The sequence below is a fragment of the Caretta caretta genome, chromosome 23, assembly GCF_965140235.1.
Source record: "Caretta caretta isolate rCarCar2 chromosome 23, rCarCar1.hap1, whole genome shotgun sequence".
Lineage (NCBI taxonomy): Eukaryota > Metazoa > Chordata > Testudines > Cheloniidae > Caretta > Caretta caretta.
This window is the reverse complement of record NC_134228.1, coordinates 13393426-13409233: the sequence shown is the minus strand read 5'-3', so window position 1 is coordinate 13409233 and position 15808 is coordinate 13393426. Positions and strand designations below refer to the sequence as shown.

Below are 15808 nucleotides of genomic sequence, written 5' to 3'. Positions count from 1 at the left end.
CAGGGGGCTGGGCTGACCGTAAAAGTGGAGAAGTGCAAGGTGGGGATAGCGGAAGTGTCCTACCCGGGCCACCGGGTGGGGAGCGGCCGCCTAAAGCTGGAACCAGCCAGGGTGGAGGGGATCAGAGACTGGCCCGCTCCCCACACCAAAAAGCAGGTCCAGGCCTTTGTTGGGTTGGCAGGATACTACCGAAGATTTGTGCCCCACTTTAGTGCCATAGCCACCCCCATCACTGAGCTATGCAAGAAGGGGAAGCCAGACGAGGTGGTCTGGACCGAGCAGTGCCAGGAGGCTTTCCGGGCGCTGAAGGAGGCTCTGGTCAGTGGCCCAGTCCTGGCAAACCCAGACTTTGACAAGCCCTTTGTGGTGTTCACCGACGCGGCAGACGTGGGGCTGGGGGCGGCGTTAAGGCAGGATGGTGGAAAGGGGGAGAGACACCCCATCGGGTACTTGACCAAGAAGTTGCTACCCCGGGAGCAGAACTCCGCGGCCATCGAGAAGGAGTGCCTGGCCATGGTGCGGGCCCTTAAGAAACTCCAGCCCTGTCTCTTCGGGCGACACTTCACCGCGTACACCGACCGCTCCCCCGACCGGGCTGCACCCGATGAAAGGAGCCAAGGCCAAGCCCCTGAGGTGGAGCCTGCTCCTGCAGGGTTAGGCCAGGGACGTGGTCCATTGATGGGAAGTGCCAACGGGATAGTGGACGCGCTGTCCCGGAGAGGGGGGCCCGAACTTCCCCAGGTCACGGGTCAGTGACCCCGCTCAGTTCAGTCTCGAGGGGGGGATGTGACGGAGCAGGGAGGGGGGCGGATTGACCTGGGGACGCTGCAAGGGGGTTTCACTGGGTCTGTCGGCATGGGGGGTGGGACACCGGGGTGCGGGGGGGGGGGGTGTGACACCTTCTGCCGGGAAGCTGGACAAAGGCTGGAGGAGGAGCCGGGGGAGTCGGCTGGAGGGGGTTTGAGTTTGGAGCGGTCTGGGGAAATGGAGGGAGCCCCAGGGCTGGGGTCTAAGCTCCCTGCCCCCCAGATGGACCTGACTGAGGGGTCCTGTTTGTACCTACAAGCTCTGTTTGGGGCCGTGTTCCTGTCGGCTAATAAACCTTCCATTTTACTGGCCGGCTGAGAGTCGCGGGGAATCGCAGGAAGTGGGGGTGCAGGGCTCTGACTCCCCCATACTCCATGACACCCTGTGCCCCCGCTCCCCTGTGCCCCTGACTCCCTGCACCCCCATTCCCCCTGCACCCCTGTACCCCTGCGCCCCATGCCCCCAATCCCCTGCACCCTGATACCCCTGTCCTCCAGGATCCCCACTTCCCTGCACCCCAACCCCCTGTATCCCTGTGCCACACTCCGCTGTACTCCCGCTCCCCTAGCCCTGGACCTTGATCTCCCTGCACCCCGATCCCTCTGTGCCCCAATCCCTCTGCGCCTCATCTCCTGGATCCACCCTCCCCTGCGCCCCTGTACCCCTGTGCCCTGCGCCCCAGACCCCCATCCCCCTGCACCCTGATACCTCTGTACTCCGGGATCCCCACTTCCCTGCACCCCAACCCCCTGTACCCCTGCACCCCACTCCCCTGGACCCCCGCTCCCCCTGAACCCCGATCCCTCTGTGCCCCAATCCCTCTGCGTCTCATCTCCCGGATCCACATTCCCCCTGCGCCCCTGTATCCCCTGTACACCTGCTCCCCTGCGCTCTGGACCCTCATCCGCCCATCCTCCTGTACCCCCATCCCCCTGCACCCTGCTCCCCCTGTGCCCCCATCCCCCTGTACCCCCACTCCCCCTGCACCCCCATTCCCCTACACCCCATTCCCTGGACCCCCATCCCCCTGTACCTCCAATCCCCTGGACCCCCCCATCCCTGTTCCCCCTGTACCCCATTTCCCTGTACACCAATCCCAGGCCCCTTTGCCCCATCACCCTGTACCCCCATCCCCGGATCCCCCTGGACCCCCTTCACCCAGACACCCCTGGACCCCAGTACACCTGGACCTCCCTGTACTCCCCATCCCTCTGAAGCCCCTGTATTCCTGGTCCCCCCTGGAGCCCCACCCCCAGGCCCTCCTGGACCCCCCAGGGTTGGGGGGCTCCTGTCCCCCAGAGGGATCTCAGGGTCACCCCCACCCGCTGAGGGCGTCTCTCCCCCGCCGTCCTGCAGGGGGCACTGCCCTTCGACGACGACAACCTGCGGCAGCTGCTGGAGAAGGTGAAGCGGGGGGTCTTCCACATGCCCCACTTCATCCCCCCCGACTGCCAGAGCCTCCTGCGTGGCATGATCGAGGTGGAGCCGGAGAAACGGCTCAGCGTGAGTCCGGCTTGGGGGCGCTGGCTGGGGGGAGCTGTGGGGTGTGGGGGGCGCCTGCTGGGGGAGCTGTGGGGGCACTGTGGGGCGTGGGGGGCGCTGGCTGGGGGCGTAGGGGGTGCTGGCTGGGGGAGATGTGGGGTGTGGGGGGTGCCTGCTGGGGGAGCTGTGGGGGCACTGTGGGGCATGGGGGGCACTGGCTGGGGGTGCAGGGGGCGCTGGCTGGGGGGAGCTGTGGGGCGTGGGGGGCGCCTGCTGGGGGAGCTGTGGGGGCACTGTGGGGCGTGGGGGGCGCTGGCTGGGGGCGTAGGGGGTGCTGGCTGGGGGAGATGTGGGGTGTGGGGGGCGCCTGCTGGGGGAGCTGTGGGGGCACTGTGGGGCGTGGGGGGCGCTGGCTGGGGGTGCAGAGGGCGCTGACTGGGGGAGCTGTGGGGGCACTGTGGGTTGTGGGGGGTGCTGGCTGGGGGAGTTGTGGGGTGTGAGGGGCGCCTGCTGGGGGAGCTGTGGGGGCACTGTGGGGCGTGGGGGCACTGGCTGGGGGCGTAGGGGGTGCTGGCTGGGGGAGCTGTGGGGTGTGGGGGGCGCCTGCTGGGGGAGCTGTGGGGGCACTGTGGGGCATGGGGGGCGCTGGCTGGGGGTGCAGAGGGCGCTGGCTGGGGGAGCTGTGGGGGCACTGTGGGTTGTGGGGGGTGCTGGCTGGGGGTGCAGGGGGTGCTGGCTGGGGGGAGCTGTGGGGTGTGGGGGGCGCCTGCTGGGGGAGCTGTGGGGGCACTGTGGGGCGTGGGGGGCACTGGCTGGGGGTGCAGGGGGTGCTGGCTGGGGGAGTTGTGGGGTGTGGGGGGCGCCTGCTGGGGGAGCTGTGGGGGCACTGTGGGGCATGGGGGGCGCTGGCTGGGGGTGCAGAGGGCGCTGGCTGGGGGAGCTGTGGGGGCACTGTGGGTTGTGGGGGGTGCTGGCTGGGGGTGCAGGGGGTGCTGGCTGGGGGGAGCTGTGGGGTGTGGGGGGCGCCTGCTGGGGGAGCTGTGGGGGCACTGTGGGGCGTGGGGGGCACTGGCTGGGGGTGCAGGGGGTGCTGGCTGGGGGAGTTGTGGGGTGTGGGGGGCGCCTGCTGGGGGAGCTGTGGGGGCACTGTGGGGCATGGGGGGCGCTGGCTGGGGGTGCAGAGGGCGCTGGCTGGGGGAGCTGTGGGGGCACTGTGGGTTGTGGGGGGTGCTGGCTGGGGAAGCTGTGGGGAATGGGGGGCACCGGCTGGGGGGAGCAGTGGGGGCCAGGCAGGACCAGCTAATTCGGCTGCTGTCTCCTCTGCCCGTAGCTGGAGCAGATCCAGAAGCATCCCTGGTTCCTGTGAGTATCACATGCAGCCGCCCCCTGCCCCACCCCTTGGGCCCATCACCCTGGTGTCCTGCCCCCTGCCCTGCCCCTGCGCCCATCACCGTGGTGTCCCGCCCCCTGCCCCGCCCCTGCGCCCATCACCCTGGTGTCCTGCCCCCTGGGCCCATCACCCTGGTATCCCGCCCCCTGCCCTGCCCCTGTGCCCATCACCCTGGTGTCCTGCCCCCTGGGCCCATCACCCTGGTGTCCCGCCCCCTGCCCTGCCCCTGCGCCCATCACCCTGGTGTCCTGCCCCCTGCCCCGCCCCTGCGCCCATCACCCTGGTGTCCCGACCCCTGGGCCCATCTACCCCGGTATCCTGGCCTCTCTGGTTAGAGCCTGGCACCCCCCCCCCGGCACCCCAACAGTTGAATATTTCTTATGAGAACCCGGCTTAACCCCCCCATTGCCGGGATCCCCCCCATCCCTCCCCCCTGCCAGGATTCCCCCAGCCCCCCACCCCGCGCTCCCCCCGCCGGTAGCAGCAGTGGGGCTGTTCCCCGCAGGGGGGGGAAGAACGAGCCGGAGCCGGAGCAGCTGGTGCCGCGGAAGGTGTCGATCCGGCGCATCCAGTCGGTGAGCGAGCTGGACCCCGACGTGCTGGAGAGCATGTACTCGCTGGGCTGCTTCCGCGACAAGGGGCGACTCCAGCACGAGCTGCAGGCCGAGGGGTACGGGGGGCTGCAGGCCGAGGGGTAACGGGGGAGGGGCTGCAGAAAGAGGGGTACGGGGGGGCTGCAGGCCGAGGGGAACAGGGGGAGGGGCTGCAGAAAGAGGGGCATGGGGGGCTGCAGGCTGAGGCGTGGGGGGGCTGCAGGCCGAGGGGAACAGGGGGAGGGGCTGCAGAAAGAGGGGTACAGGGGGCTGCAGGCTGAGGGGTAGCGAGCAGGCAGGAGGGGGAGGGGAGGGGGCAAGAGAGACTGGTGGGGGGATGGTGCGGTGGGGAGGGTGAGTTCAATTGAGGGGGTGTGGCGGGGGGTGTGTGAGACTGGTGGGGGGAGGGGTGCAGCAGGGGAGGGGGTGAGACCGGTGTGGGGAGGGGCACGGCAGTGGTGGGGGACAGACAGGGCATGGGGGGGACATGGGTGGAGGGGGAGATGCAGGCGGGGCAGGAGGCCGGAGGGGGTTGGGAGATGGGGTGGGGGGTTGTGGCCGGGGGGGAAGGGAGAGCGGGGACAGGGGGGCTTGGGAGGGGAGGGGGGAGGAGGAAGGAGCGGAGCAGGGGCAGGGGAGGGGAGTTGTGGGAGGGGGTTAATGACAGGAAGGGAGGGGGGTGGCCCCCGCATGGCCCTGATCCCCCCTCCCGCCACCCCAGAGAGAACCAGGAGAAGATGATCTATTACCTGCTGCTGGATCGCAAGGAGCGTTACCCCAGCTGTGAGGACGAGGACCTGCCGCCCCGCAACGACGCCGGTGAGACCCCCCCAGAGCCCCCTCCGCCCCCGCGCCGCTCCCCCCCGGAGCCAGCCACAACCCCAGCACCGCTCCCCCCTAGAGCCAGCCGCATCCCCGGCGCCGCTCCCCCCCAGAGCCAGCCGCATCCCCGGCGCCGCTCCCCCCCAGAGCCAGCCGCAACCCCCGCGCTGCTCCCGCCCAGAGCCAGCCGCATCCCCGGCGCCGCTCCCCCCCAGAGCCCCCTCCGCCCCCGCGCCGCTCCCCCCCGGAGCCAGCCACAACCCCAGCGCCGCTCCCCCCTAGAGCCAGCCACATCCCCGGCGCCGCACCCCCCCCAGAGCCCCCTCCGCCCCCGCGCCGCTCCCCCCCGGAGCCAGCCACAACCCCCGCGCTGCTCCCCCCCAGAGCCAGCCGCATCCCCGGCGCCGCTCCCCCCTAGAGCCAGCCGCATCCCCGGCGCCGCTCCCCCCAGAGCCAGCCGCATCCCCGGCGCCGCTCCCCCCCAGAGCCCCCTCCGCCCCCGCGCCGCTCCCCCCCGGAGCCAGCCACAACCCCCGCGCTGCTCCCCCCCGAGCCAGCCGCATCCCCAGCGCCGCTCCCCCCCAGAGCCAGCCGCATCCCCAGCACCGCTCCCCCCTAGAGCCAGCCGCAACCTCCGTGCCACTCCCCCCCAGAGCCTGCCGCAACCTCCGTGCCACTCCCCCCCAGAGCCAGCCGCATCCCCAGCGCCACTCCCCCCTAGAGCCAGCCGCATCCCCAGCGCCGCTCCACCCCAGAGCCCCCTCCACCCCCATGCTGCTCCTCCCCAGAGCCAGCCGCATCCCCAGCGCCGCTCCCCCCCGGAGTCCCCTCCGCCCCCGCGCCGCTCCTCCCCAGAGCCCCCTCCACCCCCGTGCTGCTCCCCCCCAGAGCCAGCCACAACCTCCGCGCTGCTCCCCCCCACAACCAGCCACATCCCCAGCGCCGCTGCCCCCCAGAGCCAGCTGCATCCCCGGCGCCGCTCCCCCCTAGAGCCAGCCGCATCCCCAGCGCCGCTCCCCCCCAGAGCCAGCTGCAACCTCCGTGCCACTCCCCCCCAGAGCCAGCCGCATCCCCGGCGCCGCTCCCCCCCAGAGCCCCCTCCACCCCCGCGCCGCTCCCCCCCGGAGCCAGCCGCATCCCCAGCGCCGCTCCCCCCTAGAGCCAGCCGCATCCCCGGCGCCGCTCCCCCCCAGAGCCCCCTCCACCCCCGTGCTGCTCCTCCCCAGAGCCAGCCGCATCCCCAGCGCCGCTCCCCCCCGGAGCCCCCTCCGCCCCCGCGCCGCTCCTCCCCAGAGCCCCCTCCACCCCCGCGCTGCTCCTCCCCAGAGCCAGCCGCATCCCCAGTGCCGCTCCCCCCCAGAGCCAGCCGCATCCCCAGCGCCGCTCCCCCCCAGGAGCCAGCCGCATCCCCAGCGCCGCTCCCCCCCAGAGCCAGCCACAACCCCCGCGCTGCTCCTCCCCAGAGCCAGCCGCATCCCCAGTGCCGCTCCCCCCCAGAGCCAGCCGCATCCCCAGCGCCGCTCCCCCCCAGGAGCCAGCCGCATCCCCAGCGCCGCTCCCCCCCAGAGCCAGCCACAACCCCCGCGCTGCTCCTCCCCAGAGCCAGCCGCATCCCCAGCGCCGCTCCTCCCCAGAGCCAGCCGCATCCCCAGCGCCGCTCCTCCCCAGAGCCAGCCGCATCCCCAGCGCCGCTCCCCCCCAGGAGCCAGCCGCATCCCCAGCGCCGCTCCCCCCCAGGAGCCAGCTGCATCCCCAGCGCCGCTCCTCCCCAGAGCCAGCCACAACCCCCACGCTGCTCCCCCCCACAACCAGCCACATCCCCAGCGCCGCTCCCCCCCAGAGCCAGCCGCAACCTCCGTGCCACTGCCCCCCAGAGCCAGCCGCATCCCAAGCGCTGCTCCTCCCCAGAGCCCCCTCCGCCCCTGTGCTGCTCCCCCCCAGAGCCAGCCGCAACCCCCGCGCTGCTCCCCCCCCAGAGCCCACCCCGGTGCCTACTCCCCCCGCGCCACTCCCCCCAGAGTCCACTCGGCCCCCCGCCCCACTTCCCCCAGAGCCAGCTGCATCGCCAGAACCAGCTCCCAGCGCTGCACCCCCCTAAACCATCCCCCCGCCGTGTCCCGGAGCCAGCCCCCGCCTCCCCCAGAGCCACCGCATCTCAGCCCCCGTCCACCCGGCCCCTGCGCCCCACCCCAGAGGCGCCGTGTCCCCGCGCCGGGCAAGGGGTCCCCGGATACCCAGCCCCCGCGACCCCACCCCAGAGTGGCTGTGTCCCGCACTCACCCCCCCCCCCGCCGGTTCTCTGGCAGACCCCCCCCGGAAGCGGGTCGACTCGCCGATGCTTAACCGCCACGGGAAACGGCGGCCCGAGCGGAAGTCCATGGAGGTCCTGAGCGTCACCGATGGGGGCTCCCCGGTCCCGGCCCGACGGGCCATCGAGATGGCCCAGCACAGCCAGAGGTGAGGGGGGGCTGGGGGGCACCAGAGGAGGCGGGGAGGGGCGACAGCTCCAGGGGCCCATTGCACAGCCTGGTGCTAGGGGGCGTTGCCCTCCCTCCCCTGCCCCCCAGCAGTGCCCCATCTTCCCAGCCAGGCACTGGGTGGGGCTGCAGCTGTGCCCCCTCAGCGCACCCCCCCCAATTGCTCTGCAACCACCGTGCCGTGTGTCAGAGCCCCTGTACAGCTGAGGGGGATTCCCCGTCTGTGTCCCTGCGGCCCCCCCCCCATGGCTCTGCCTGGCCTAGTCCCCATCCTGCCCCTGCGGGGGACAACCCTGGAGCTGGGCCCGTCTCTCTCCCTGACCCCCAACCTGTGCCCCTCACCCAGGTCTCGCTCCGTCAGCGGTGCCTCCACTGGCCTGTCCTCCAGCCCCCTGAGCAGCCCCAGGGTGAGTGTCTGACGGGCCCCCTGCCGGGGGAGGGGGCGGAGCTGCCCCATGGGGTGGGGCTGGGGCTGCTATGAGGGCAGGGCCGGGGGTGGATCAGTGGGGCAGGGACAGGGCGGGGGTCGCTGTGGGGACGGGGGCTGAGGGGGCAGGAAGGGGGGCACGGTCCAGGGGAACTCTTGGTGGGGGGGGGGTCACAGACCCTGCAGCCTCATTCCACCTCATTTGGCCTCGGCGCAGAAAGGCAAAATCTGGGGGAAAGGGGGGACAGAGAGACGCCCCCCGGGGGGCAGGGCAGCTGGCGGGGGGGCGAGGGCTTGAGGGAGGAGATAGGTCAGGGGCTTGGGGTCTGACTGGGGGGAGGAGGAGGGATGGGGGATGGGGGAGGGGAAGGCTGGCAGGGCGGGGGATAGGGATAGAGGGGGGCTGGCTGGGGGAGATGGGGTTGTGGGGCTGGGGGTTGTGGGGTGGGCAGTGGGGAGTTTGGGGGCTGGGGGGGAGTTGGGGGCTAGTTGGCAGTAGATGGGCGTTGGGGGGCAGGGGCTGAGGGAGGGGAGGGCTGGCGGGGGTGACAGGGGTTGTAGATTGGAGGGGCGGGAGAGGGTAGCTGGGGGGCTGGGAGAGGGGAAGCTGGGTAGGGAGGTGTCCGGGGGGCATAGATTGGGGGCTGGGGGAAGGGTAGGTGGGGGGCTGGGGGATGGGAGGGGAAGCCTGACAGCGGGTGATGGGGGTTGTAGATCAGGGGCCTGGGGCAATGGGTGGGGGGGTCGATGAGGGGTTCGTAGATTGGGGGCTGGGGGTAGCTGGGGGAGGGGAGAGCTGGTGGGGGGCAATGGGGGGTCATAGATCGGGGGCTTGGGGAGGGGTAGGTGGGGGAGGGGAGCGCTGGCGGGGGGCAGAGGGTCGTAGATCGGTGGCTGGGGGTAGCTGGGGGAGGGGAGAGTGGTGGGGGGGCAATGGGGGGTCGTAGATCGAGGAGATGGGGAGGGGTAGGTGGGGGAGGGGAGCGCTGGCGGGGGGCAGAGGGTCGTAGATTGGGGGCTGGGTGTAGCTGGGGGAGGGGAGAGCTGGTGGGGGGCAATGGGGGGTCATAGATCGGGGGCTGGGTGTAGCTGGGGGAGGGGAGAGTGGTGGGGGGCAATGGGGGGTCATAGATCGGGGGGTTGGGGAGGGGTAGGTGGGGGAGGGGAGCGCTGGCGGGGGCAGAGGGTCGTAGATCGGTGGCTGGGGGTAGCTGGGGGAGGGGAGAGTGGTGGGGGGCAATGGGGGGTCGTAGATCGAGGAGATGGGGAGGGGTAGGTGGGGGAGGGGAGCGCTGGCGGGGGGCAGAGGGTCGTAGATTGGGGGCTGGGTGTAGCTGGGGGAGGGGAGAGCTGGTGGGGGGCAATGGGGGGTCATAGATCGGGGGCTGGGTGTAGCTGGGGGAGGGGAGAGTGGTGGGGGGCAATGGGGGGTCATAGATCGGGGGGTTGGGGAGGGGTAGGTGGGGGAGGGGAGCGCTGGCGGGGGCAGAGGGTCGTAGATCGGTGGCTGGGTGTAGCTGGGGGAGGGGAGAGCTGGTGGGGGGCAATGGGGGGTCATAGATCGGGGGCTGGGGGTAGCTGGGGGAGGGGAGAGCTGGTGGGGGGCAATGGGGGGTCATAGATCGGGGGGTTGGGGAGGGGTAGGTGGGGGAGGGGAGCGCTGGCGGGGGGCAATGGGGGGTCATAGATCGGGGGCTGGGTGTAGCTGGGGGAGGGGAGAGTGGTGGGGGGCAATGGGGGGTCATAGATCGGGGGGTTGGGGAGGGGTAGGTGGGGGAGGGGAGCGCTGGCGGGGGCAGAGGGTCGTAGATCGGTGGCTGGGGGTAGCTGGGGGAGGGGAGAGCTGGTGGGGGGCAATGGGGGGTCGTAGATCGAGGAGATGGGGAGGGGTAGGTGGGGGAGGGGAGCGCTGGCGGGGGGCAGGGGGTCATAGATCGGGGGCTGGGTGTAGCTGGGGGAGGGGAGAGTGGTGGGGGGCAATGGGGGGTTGTAGTTGGGGGGGGTGGGGAGGGGAAGCCTGGCAGTGGGTGACCAGGGCTGTAGATCGGGGGTGGGGCGATGGCTGGGGGGCTGCGGGGGGTCATTGCTGCACCTCACGCTCACCCCATCTCACGGCTCTCCCCCCCCCCTCCGCCCTCCTTCCCCCCGGGGGGGCATCTCTCTGTCCCTCCTTCCCCCCCCACCCAGAGCCCCGTCTTCTCCTCCCCACCCCCGACGCCGGAGCCCCCCGCGCCCCCCAAGACCCAGACGCTGCCGGCCAAGGGCAGCCTGGCCGGGGGGCGGGGGCTGCACCAGAGCCGGCGCTCGGCCCCCTTCCCGCTGCCCCCCGCCGCCTCCCCGCCCCCCACCCCCCCTTCCCGCTTCCGCTTCCCCCCGACTAAGCCCCCCCCCGCCTCTGTGCCGCAGGTCACCCCCCACCCTTCCCCCCGGGGCAGCCCCCTCCCCACCCCGCTGGGCACCCCTGTCCACACACCCAAGGACAGCCCCTCGGGCACCCCCGGGGGGACCCCCCCCTCCAGCCCCGGGGCCGCCGGCCTGGCCTGGAAGACGCGGCTCAACTCCATCAAGAACAGCTTCCTGGGGTCACCCCGCTTCCACCGCCGGAAACTGCAAGGTGAGGGGCTGGGGGGATCGGGGGGCAGCGGGGGTCTGGGGGGCCGTGGGGGGATCGGGGGGTTGCAGGGAGGACAGGGGGTAGCAGGGGGCTGGGGGGCCATGGAGGCAGTGGGGGGATCGGGGGGTTGCAGGGGGGATCGGGGGGTCACAGGGAAGACAGGGCAGCAGAGGGCTGGGGTGTCGCAGGGGGTTGCAGGGAGGACCGGGGGGTCGCAGGGAGGACCGGGGGCTGGGGAGATTGGGGGGTTGCAGGGAGGACTGGGGGCAGTGGGGGGCTGGGGGGATCGGGGGGTCGCAGAGAGGACGGGGGCAGCGGGGTGCTGGGGGGATTGGGGTGCAGTGGAGGGATCGGGGGGTTGCAGGGAGGACTGGGGGGGCTGGGGGAATCGGGGGGGCAGTGGGGGGGTCGGGGGGTCACAGGGAGGACAGGGCAGCGGAGGGTTGGGGGGCCTGGGGGGTTGCAGGGAGGACCGGGGGGTCGCAGGGGGTACTGGGGGCAGCTGGGAGCTGGGGGGATCTGGGGGTCGCAGGGAGGACCTGGGGGGCCCAGGGGAAAGTGGGGGGATCGGGGGGGTCACAGGGAGGACCGGGGGTGGCTGGGGGGACCGGGGGACCCAGGGGACTGGGAGCAGTGGGGGCTGGGGGACATTGGGAGTTGAGGGGCCAGGGAGAAGAGCAGGATGAGGGGATCGGGGGGGAAGAAAACCCTGGGTGTCAGGAGGGGAAATTGGGGGCAGGAGGGCAGGAATCAGTGGGGTGTGCCCCCCCCCGCTGGGGGTGGTGGGAGAGGCAGAAGGGGGGAATTGGGGAGGGAGGATCAGAGAGGGTGGGGGTGGGGGGCTCGTGGGCAGGGGGCTCGTTGGTGTTTCTGCCCCTCTAACCCCCTCTCCCCCCCGCAGTCCCCACCCCAGAGGAGATGTCCAGCCTGACGCCGGAGTCCTCCCCAGAGTGAGTATGGGGGGGACTGGCCCCCCCTGAGCCCCACTGCTCCCCCGCCGAGCCCCACACCCCCCAATGCCACCCCTTCCCCCACACCCCACCTGCTGACCCTGCTTCTCCCCCATACTCCCCTCACCGACCCTGCTTGCCCCCGAACCTGCTGACACCCCCCCACGCCCTCCTCTGGCCCCCCCTTGTCCTCCAGCACCTGCCGACCCCCCTGTCTCTGCCCCCTGGCACCCACCAACAACCCACTCAGGGCCCAGAGAGCCTCCCTTGGACTCTCCCCCCAGCCCCACTGCCTGGCCCAGTCCCTGGCTCCCCCCCCCCCGCCCCCTCCCGCTTGCCTCTGCCCCAGCCCTGCCCCCCCTGCTCCCTCCCCGCCCGGCCCTGCCCCCAGCTCCCTCCCCTCCTCCTGGCTCCCCCCCGCAGCTCTCCTGCCCACCCCTGCCTGGCCCTACCCCCAGTTCCCCCCCCCCCGGCTCCCTCCCCTCCCCGGCCTGGTCCCCTGCCCGCCCCCTGCCCCTGTCTGCCCCCGCCCAGCCCTGCCCCCCGGCTCCCTCCCCTCCCCGGCCTGGTCCCTTGCTCTCCTGCCCACCCCCGGCTCCCCCCTGCCCCCACATGGCCCTGCCCCCCCTGGCTCCCTCCCCGCCCTGCCCCCAGCTCCCCCCCGGCTCTCCTGACCCACCCCCTCTCCCCAGGTTGGCCAAGAAGTCCTGGTTCGGGAATTTCATCTCGCTGGAGAAGGAGGAGCTGATCTTCGTGGTGATCCGGGACAAGCCGCTCAGCTCGGTCAAGGCCGACATCGTCCATGCCTTCCTCTCGGTGGGGAGCCGGGGGGCCGGGGGCTGGGGGGCAGGAGGGACAGAGGATGAGGGGCTGGGACGGGGGCAAGAGGGATGGGGGATGGGGCAGATGGGGCAGGGGTCCAGGCTGAGTGGCAGGAGGGACCAAGACTGGGGGGCTGGGACGGGGGGCAGGAGGGATGGGGGCTGGGACAGGGGGCGGGGGGGCCAGGCTGGGTGGCAGGAGGGACAGAGGTTGGGGGCTGGGCCAGGGGGCATGATGGACAGGGGCTGGGGCAGGGGGGCCGAGCTGAATGGCAGGAGGGATGGGGGCAGGGATGGGGGGCAGGAGGGACGGGGGCTGGGCCAGGCAGGGCGGGGGGCTGGGGGCTCTGAGGTGGGACATGGAGGGTTGGCCAGGGCACTGGGGGAGGGGGCTGGGCCATGGGGAGCCGGGGAACAGCCGTGGGGACCCTGACCTGCCGCCTCTGCCCCCCAGATCCCCAGCTTGAGTCACAGCGTCCTGTCCCAGACGAGCTTCCGGGCCGAGTACCGGGCGTCGGGGGGCCCAGCCGTCTTCCAGAAACCCGTCCGGTTCCAGGTGGACATCAGCACCTCGGAGGGGGGGGCCGCCCCCAAGGACAGCGGGGTGTTCTCCGTCAGCTTCACCCTCATCTCAGGTGGGGACCCCGGGACCCCGTTTCCTGCCCCTGGGGCCTCCGTTCCCCTGGGATCCCCTTCCCTTCCCCCGGGAAACGGGTCCCCTTCCCCCGGGGTCCTCGGTGCCCCCGGGACCCCATTCCCCTGCCCCTGGGGCCTCCGTTCCCCCGGGATCCCGTTCCCTTCCTCTGGGACCCGGTTTCCCTGCCATTGGGACCCCGTTCCCCTGCCCCTGGGGCCTCTGTTCCCCCAGGACCGTGTTCCCTGCTTTCGGGGCCTCCGTTCCCCTGGGATCCCGTTCCCTTCTCCCGGGGCCCGGGTTCCCTGCCCCTGGGGCCTCGGTGCCCCTGGGACCCCGGTGCCTTCCCCTGGGGCCTCCGCTCCCCTGCAACCCTTTCCCTGACTCCCCACCTCATTCCCCCAGGCCTCCCTGTCCCCAGGCCCCCCGTCACCCTCAGCCCGTTGCCCTGGGACCCCCCAATCCACATCCCACCCGGGACTCTCCACCCCCCCATATCCCTGCACCCCATCTCCCCCAGAACACAGGACCCGGGGAGCCCCCCCCCCAACACTTAATCTCTCACCTCCCCCCAGGTCCCAGCCGTCGATTCAAGCGGGTCGTGGAGACGATCCAGGCTCAGCTGCTCAGTTCCCATGACCAGCCCTCGGTGCAGGCCCTCGCCGGTGGGTCAGGCCCCGGGGCCTCTCCCCTCCCGGGGGCATCGGCAGGGCTGGGGGGGCGGTGGTTGGCTAGCAGGGGCTGCAGGTCGGGAGTGAGGGGCACCGGCAGGGCTGGGGGGGGGCCCAGGGCCGAGCTAGCAGGCAGCTGCGGGTCGGGAGTGAGGGGCAACGGCAGGGCTGGGCTAGCAGGGGGCTGCGGGTCGGGAGTGAGGGGCACCGGCAGGGTTGGTGGGGGGCCCAGGGCTGAGCTAGCAGGGGGCTGCGGGTCGGGAGTGAGGGGCACCGGCAGGGTTGGCGGGGGGCCCAGGGCCGAGCTAGCAGGGGGCTGCGGGTCGGGAGTGAGGGGCACCGGCAGGGCTGGGCTAGCAGGGGGCTGCGGGTCGGGAGTGAGGGGCACCGGCAGGGTTGGTGGGGGGCCCAGGGCTGAGCTAGCAGGGGGCTGCGGGTCGGGAGTGAGGGGCACCGGCAGGGCTGGGGGGGGCCCAGGGCCAGGCTAGCAGGGGGCTGCGGGTCGGGAGTGAGGGGCACTGGCAGGGCTGCGGGGGGGCCCAGGGCCGAGCTAGCAGGGGGCTGCGGGTCGGGAGTGAGGGGCACCCCTTTCCTAATCCGTGTCTCTCCGCCCCCCCCTCACCCCCCAGATGAGAAGAACGGGCAGCAGCCCCGCCCGCCGGGCACCCCCACCCGCGTGGCCCAGAATTCCCGGCGCTCCGACCCCGACGTCTCGGAGCAGCCTCGCCGCGGCTCCTGCAAGGAAAAGAAACTCGTGTCGTCCAACGGGACGCAGGCCCCCCAGCCCCCGCAGCAGCCTTGACCCCCCGGGGGGCACGGGGAGCACAGCCCCCCACTCTGGCCTCGGCCTCCGCGACCCCCTGCAGCCGGTGGGGGGGAAGGAAGGAGAGGAAAAAAGACACGGACAGGACCTCGCCCCTGACGGGGCTTGGGGCGGGCTGGGGGGGGGGTAGCACGGGAATTGACCCCCCCACACACACAATGGCTGAGCAGGTGCCATGGTCCAAGCAGACCATACTGTGAACCTGTAAATATTTAACACAAAAAAGACCCTCCCAACCGCCCCCGACACAGAAGACCGAAAAGGAACCTGCAAATGACGACAAACCCCACAAAAAATCCACAGAGGAAAAAAAAAAACCTGAACTGAGCAGATGGGCGATGGAGCCGGGGCGGGGGGGGTCCGGGGGGGGGGGGGCGGCTGGCTGGCTGGCCAGGGCGGGCGGGGGCGGGAGAAACGAGATTTTAATTTAATGTATTGACGGGAGGAGGGAGTGGATTGGTGGATTTCGTTACCCACTCCTCCGCTTCCCCCCCCTTCCTTCGTTCCCACGACCCGCTCCCCGGTTCGATGCACCCCAGACCTTGGCTGGCTTCTTCCCAAACTGCTTTCGGGGGGGGGCCCACCCCGACCCCCTGCTGTGGTGACGCGAGGCGGGAGGCTTGGTTCCCTGTGCGCGTGTGGACGCTCTGATGCCGGATCAAAGCCCCGTCCTGCCGGTCCCGCATGGGGGGCGGGGGGGGGGGAGCATTTCTTCTCCCTCCCGGTGAAACTCTGCCCCAGCTCCGGAGCCAGGCAGGGAGGGGACCGGCGCTTCCCCCGCGGGGTCGCCGGGGCTCCCTCCCCGCCGGCTCCCATCGGTTTCCGCGGTGGATCCGTGGAAAGAAGGGAACCAACGTCGCTGGGGGCCTGCTGGGTCCCCCTCCTGCCTTGCTGGGGCCGACGCCGCCCGGGGGCGCCGTTTGCACCATCGCGCAAAACGACGTGGGGGGCGGGGGGAGCCGCTGGTTTCCGAATGACGGCGGCTGTTGGGAACCGATAAGCCATTAAACCCCACCGGCCCCGGTAAACGCTCAGAAGGCAGAGGAATAATACTGGGCTTTGGCCGCGTCTTTCTTCCTTCGCCTTGCTGTCAATTCCGACGCGCCTCTTTTGCGGGCGGCTGCAAATCGAAGGCTCCCGAGTTTAATGGTCCCTCTCCGGGGCTGGGCCACGGCAAAGGGGCCTAGGCCTTGGGTGCGCGGGGACCGGGTCGAAATCCTTTTCGTTAAACCGGAGTGAAACCCCCCTCCCTGCTCCTGAGTGTAGACGCGCTTCACCTGGCTTCGTAGCAGCACGG

At 71.8% G+C, this 15808-nt stretch overlaps 2 protein-coding genes across 2 annotated transcripts in view; both read left to right on the top strand.

The window, feature by feature from the left end:
• Positions 1-15563, top strand: part of BRSK1 (BR serine/threonine kinase 1) — a 33287-nt gene extending 17724 nt beyond the window's left edge. Inside the window, exons 8-19 of the mRNA XM_048832465.2 lie at positions 2164-2310; positions 3620-3651; positions 4185-4349; positions 4994-5091; positions 7401-7551; positions 7918-7978; positions 10405-10612; positions 11514-11562; positions 12255-12378; positions 12838-13018; positions 13593-13682; positions 14318-15563. Coding sequence (XP_048688422.2) covers positions 2164-2310; positions 3620-3651; positions 4185-4349; positions 4994-5091; positions 7401-7551; positions 7918-7978; positions 10405-10612; positions 11514-11562; positions 12255-12378; positions 12838-13018; positions 13593-13682; positions 14318-14490 — 1479 coding nt within the window. The 3' untranslated portion in view covers positions 14491-15563. The remainder of the gene's footprint in view (positions 1-2163; positions 2311-3619; positions 3652-4184; positions 4350-4993; positions 5092-7400; positions 7552-7917; positions 7979-10404; positions 10613-11513; positions 11563-12254; positions 12379-12837; positions 13019-13592; positions 13683-14317) is intronic.
• On the top strand, positions 6384-7394 carry LOC142069897 (uncharacterized; the record flags this gene model as incomplete). Its single annotated transcript, XM_075122652.1, has 1 exon — positions 6384-7394. A coding segment is annotated over one exon (1011 nt), but the record flags the coding sequence as incomplete, so codon positions are not given.
• Positions 15564-15808: the final 245 nt, after the last annotated feature.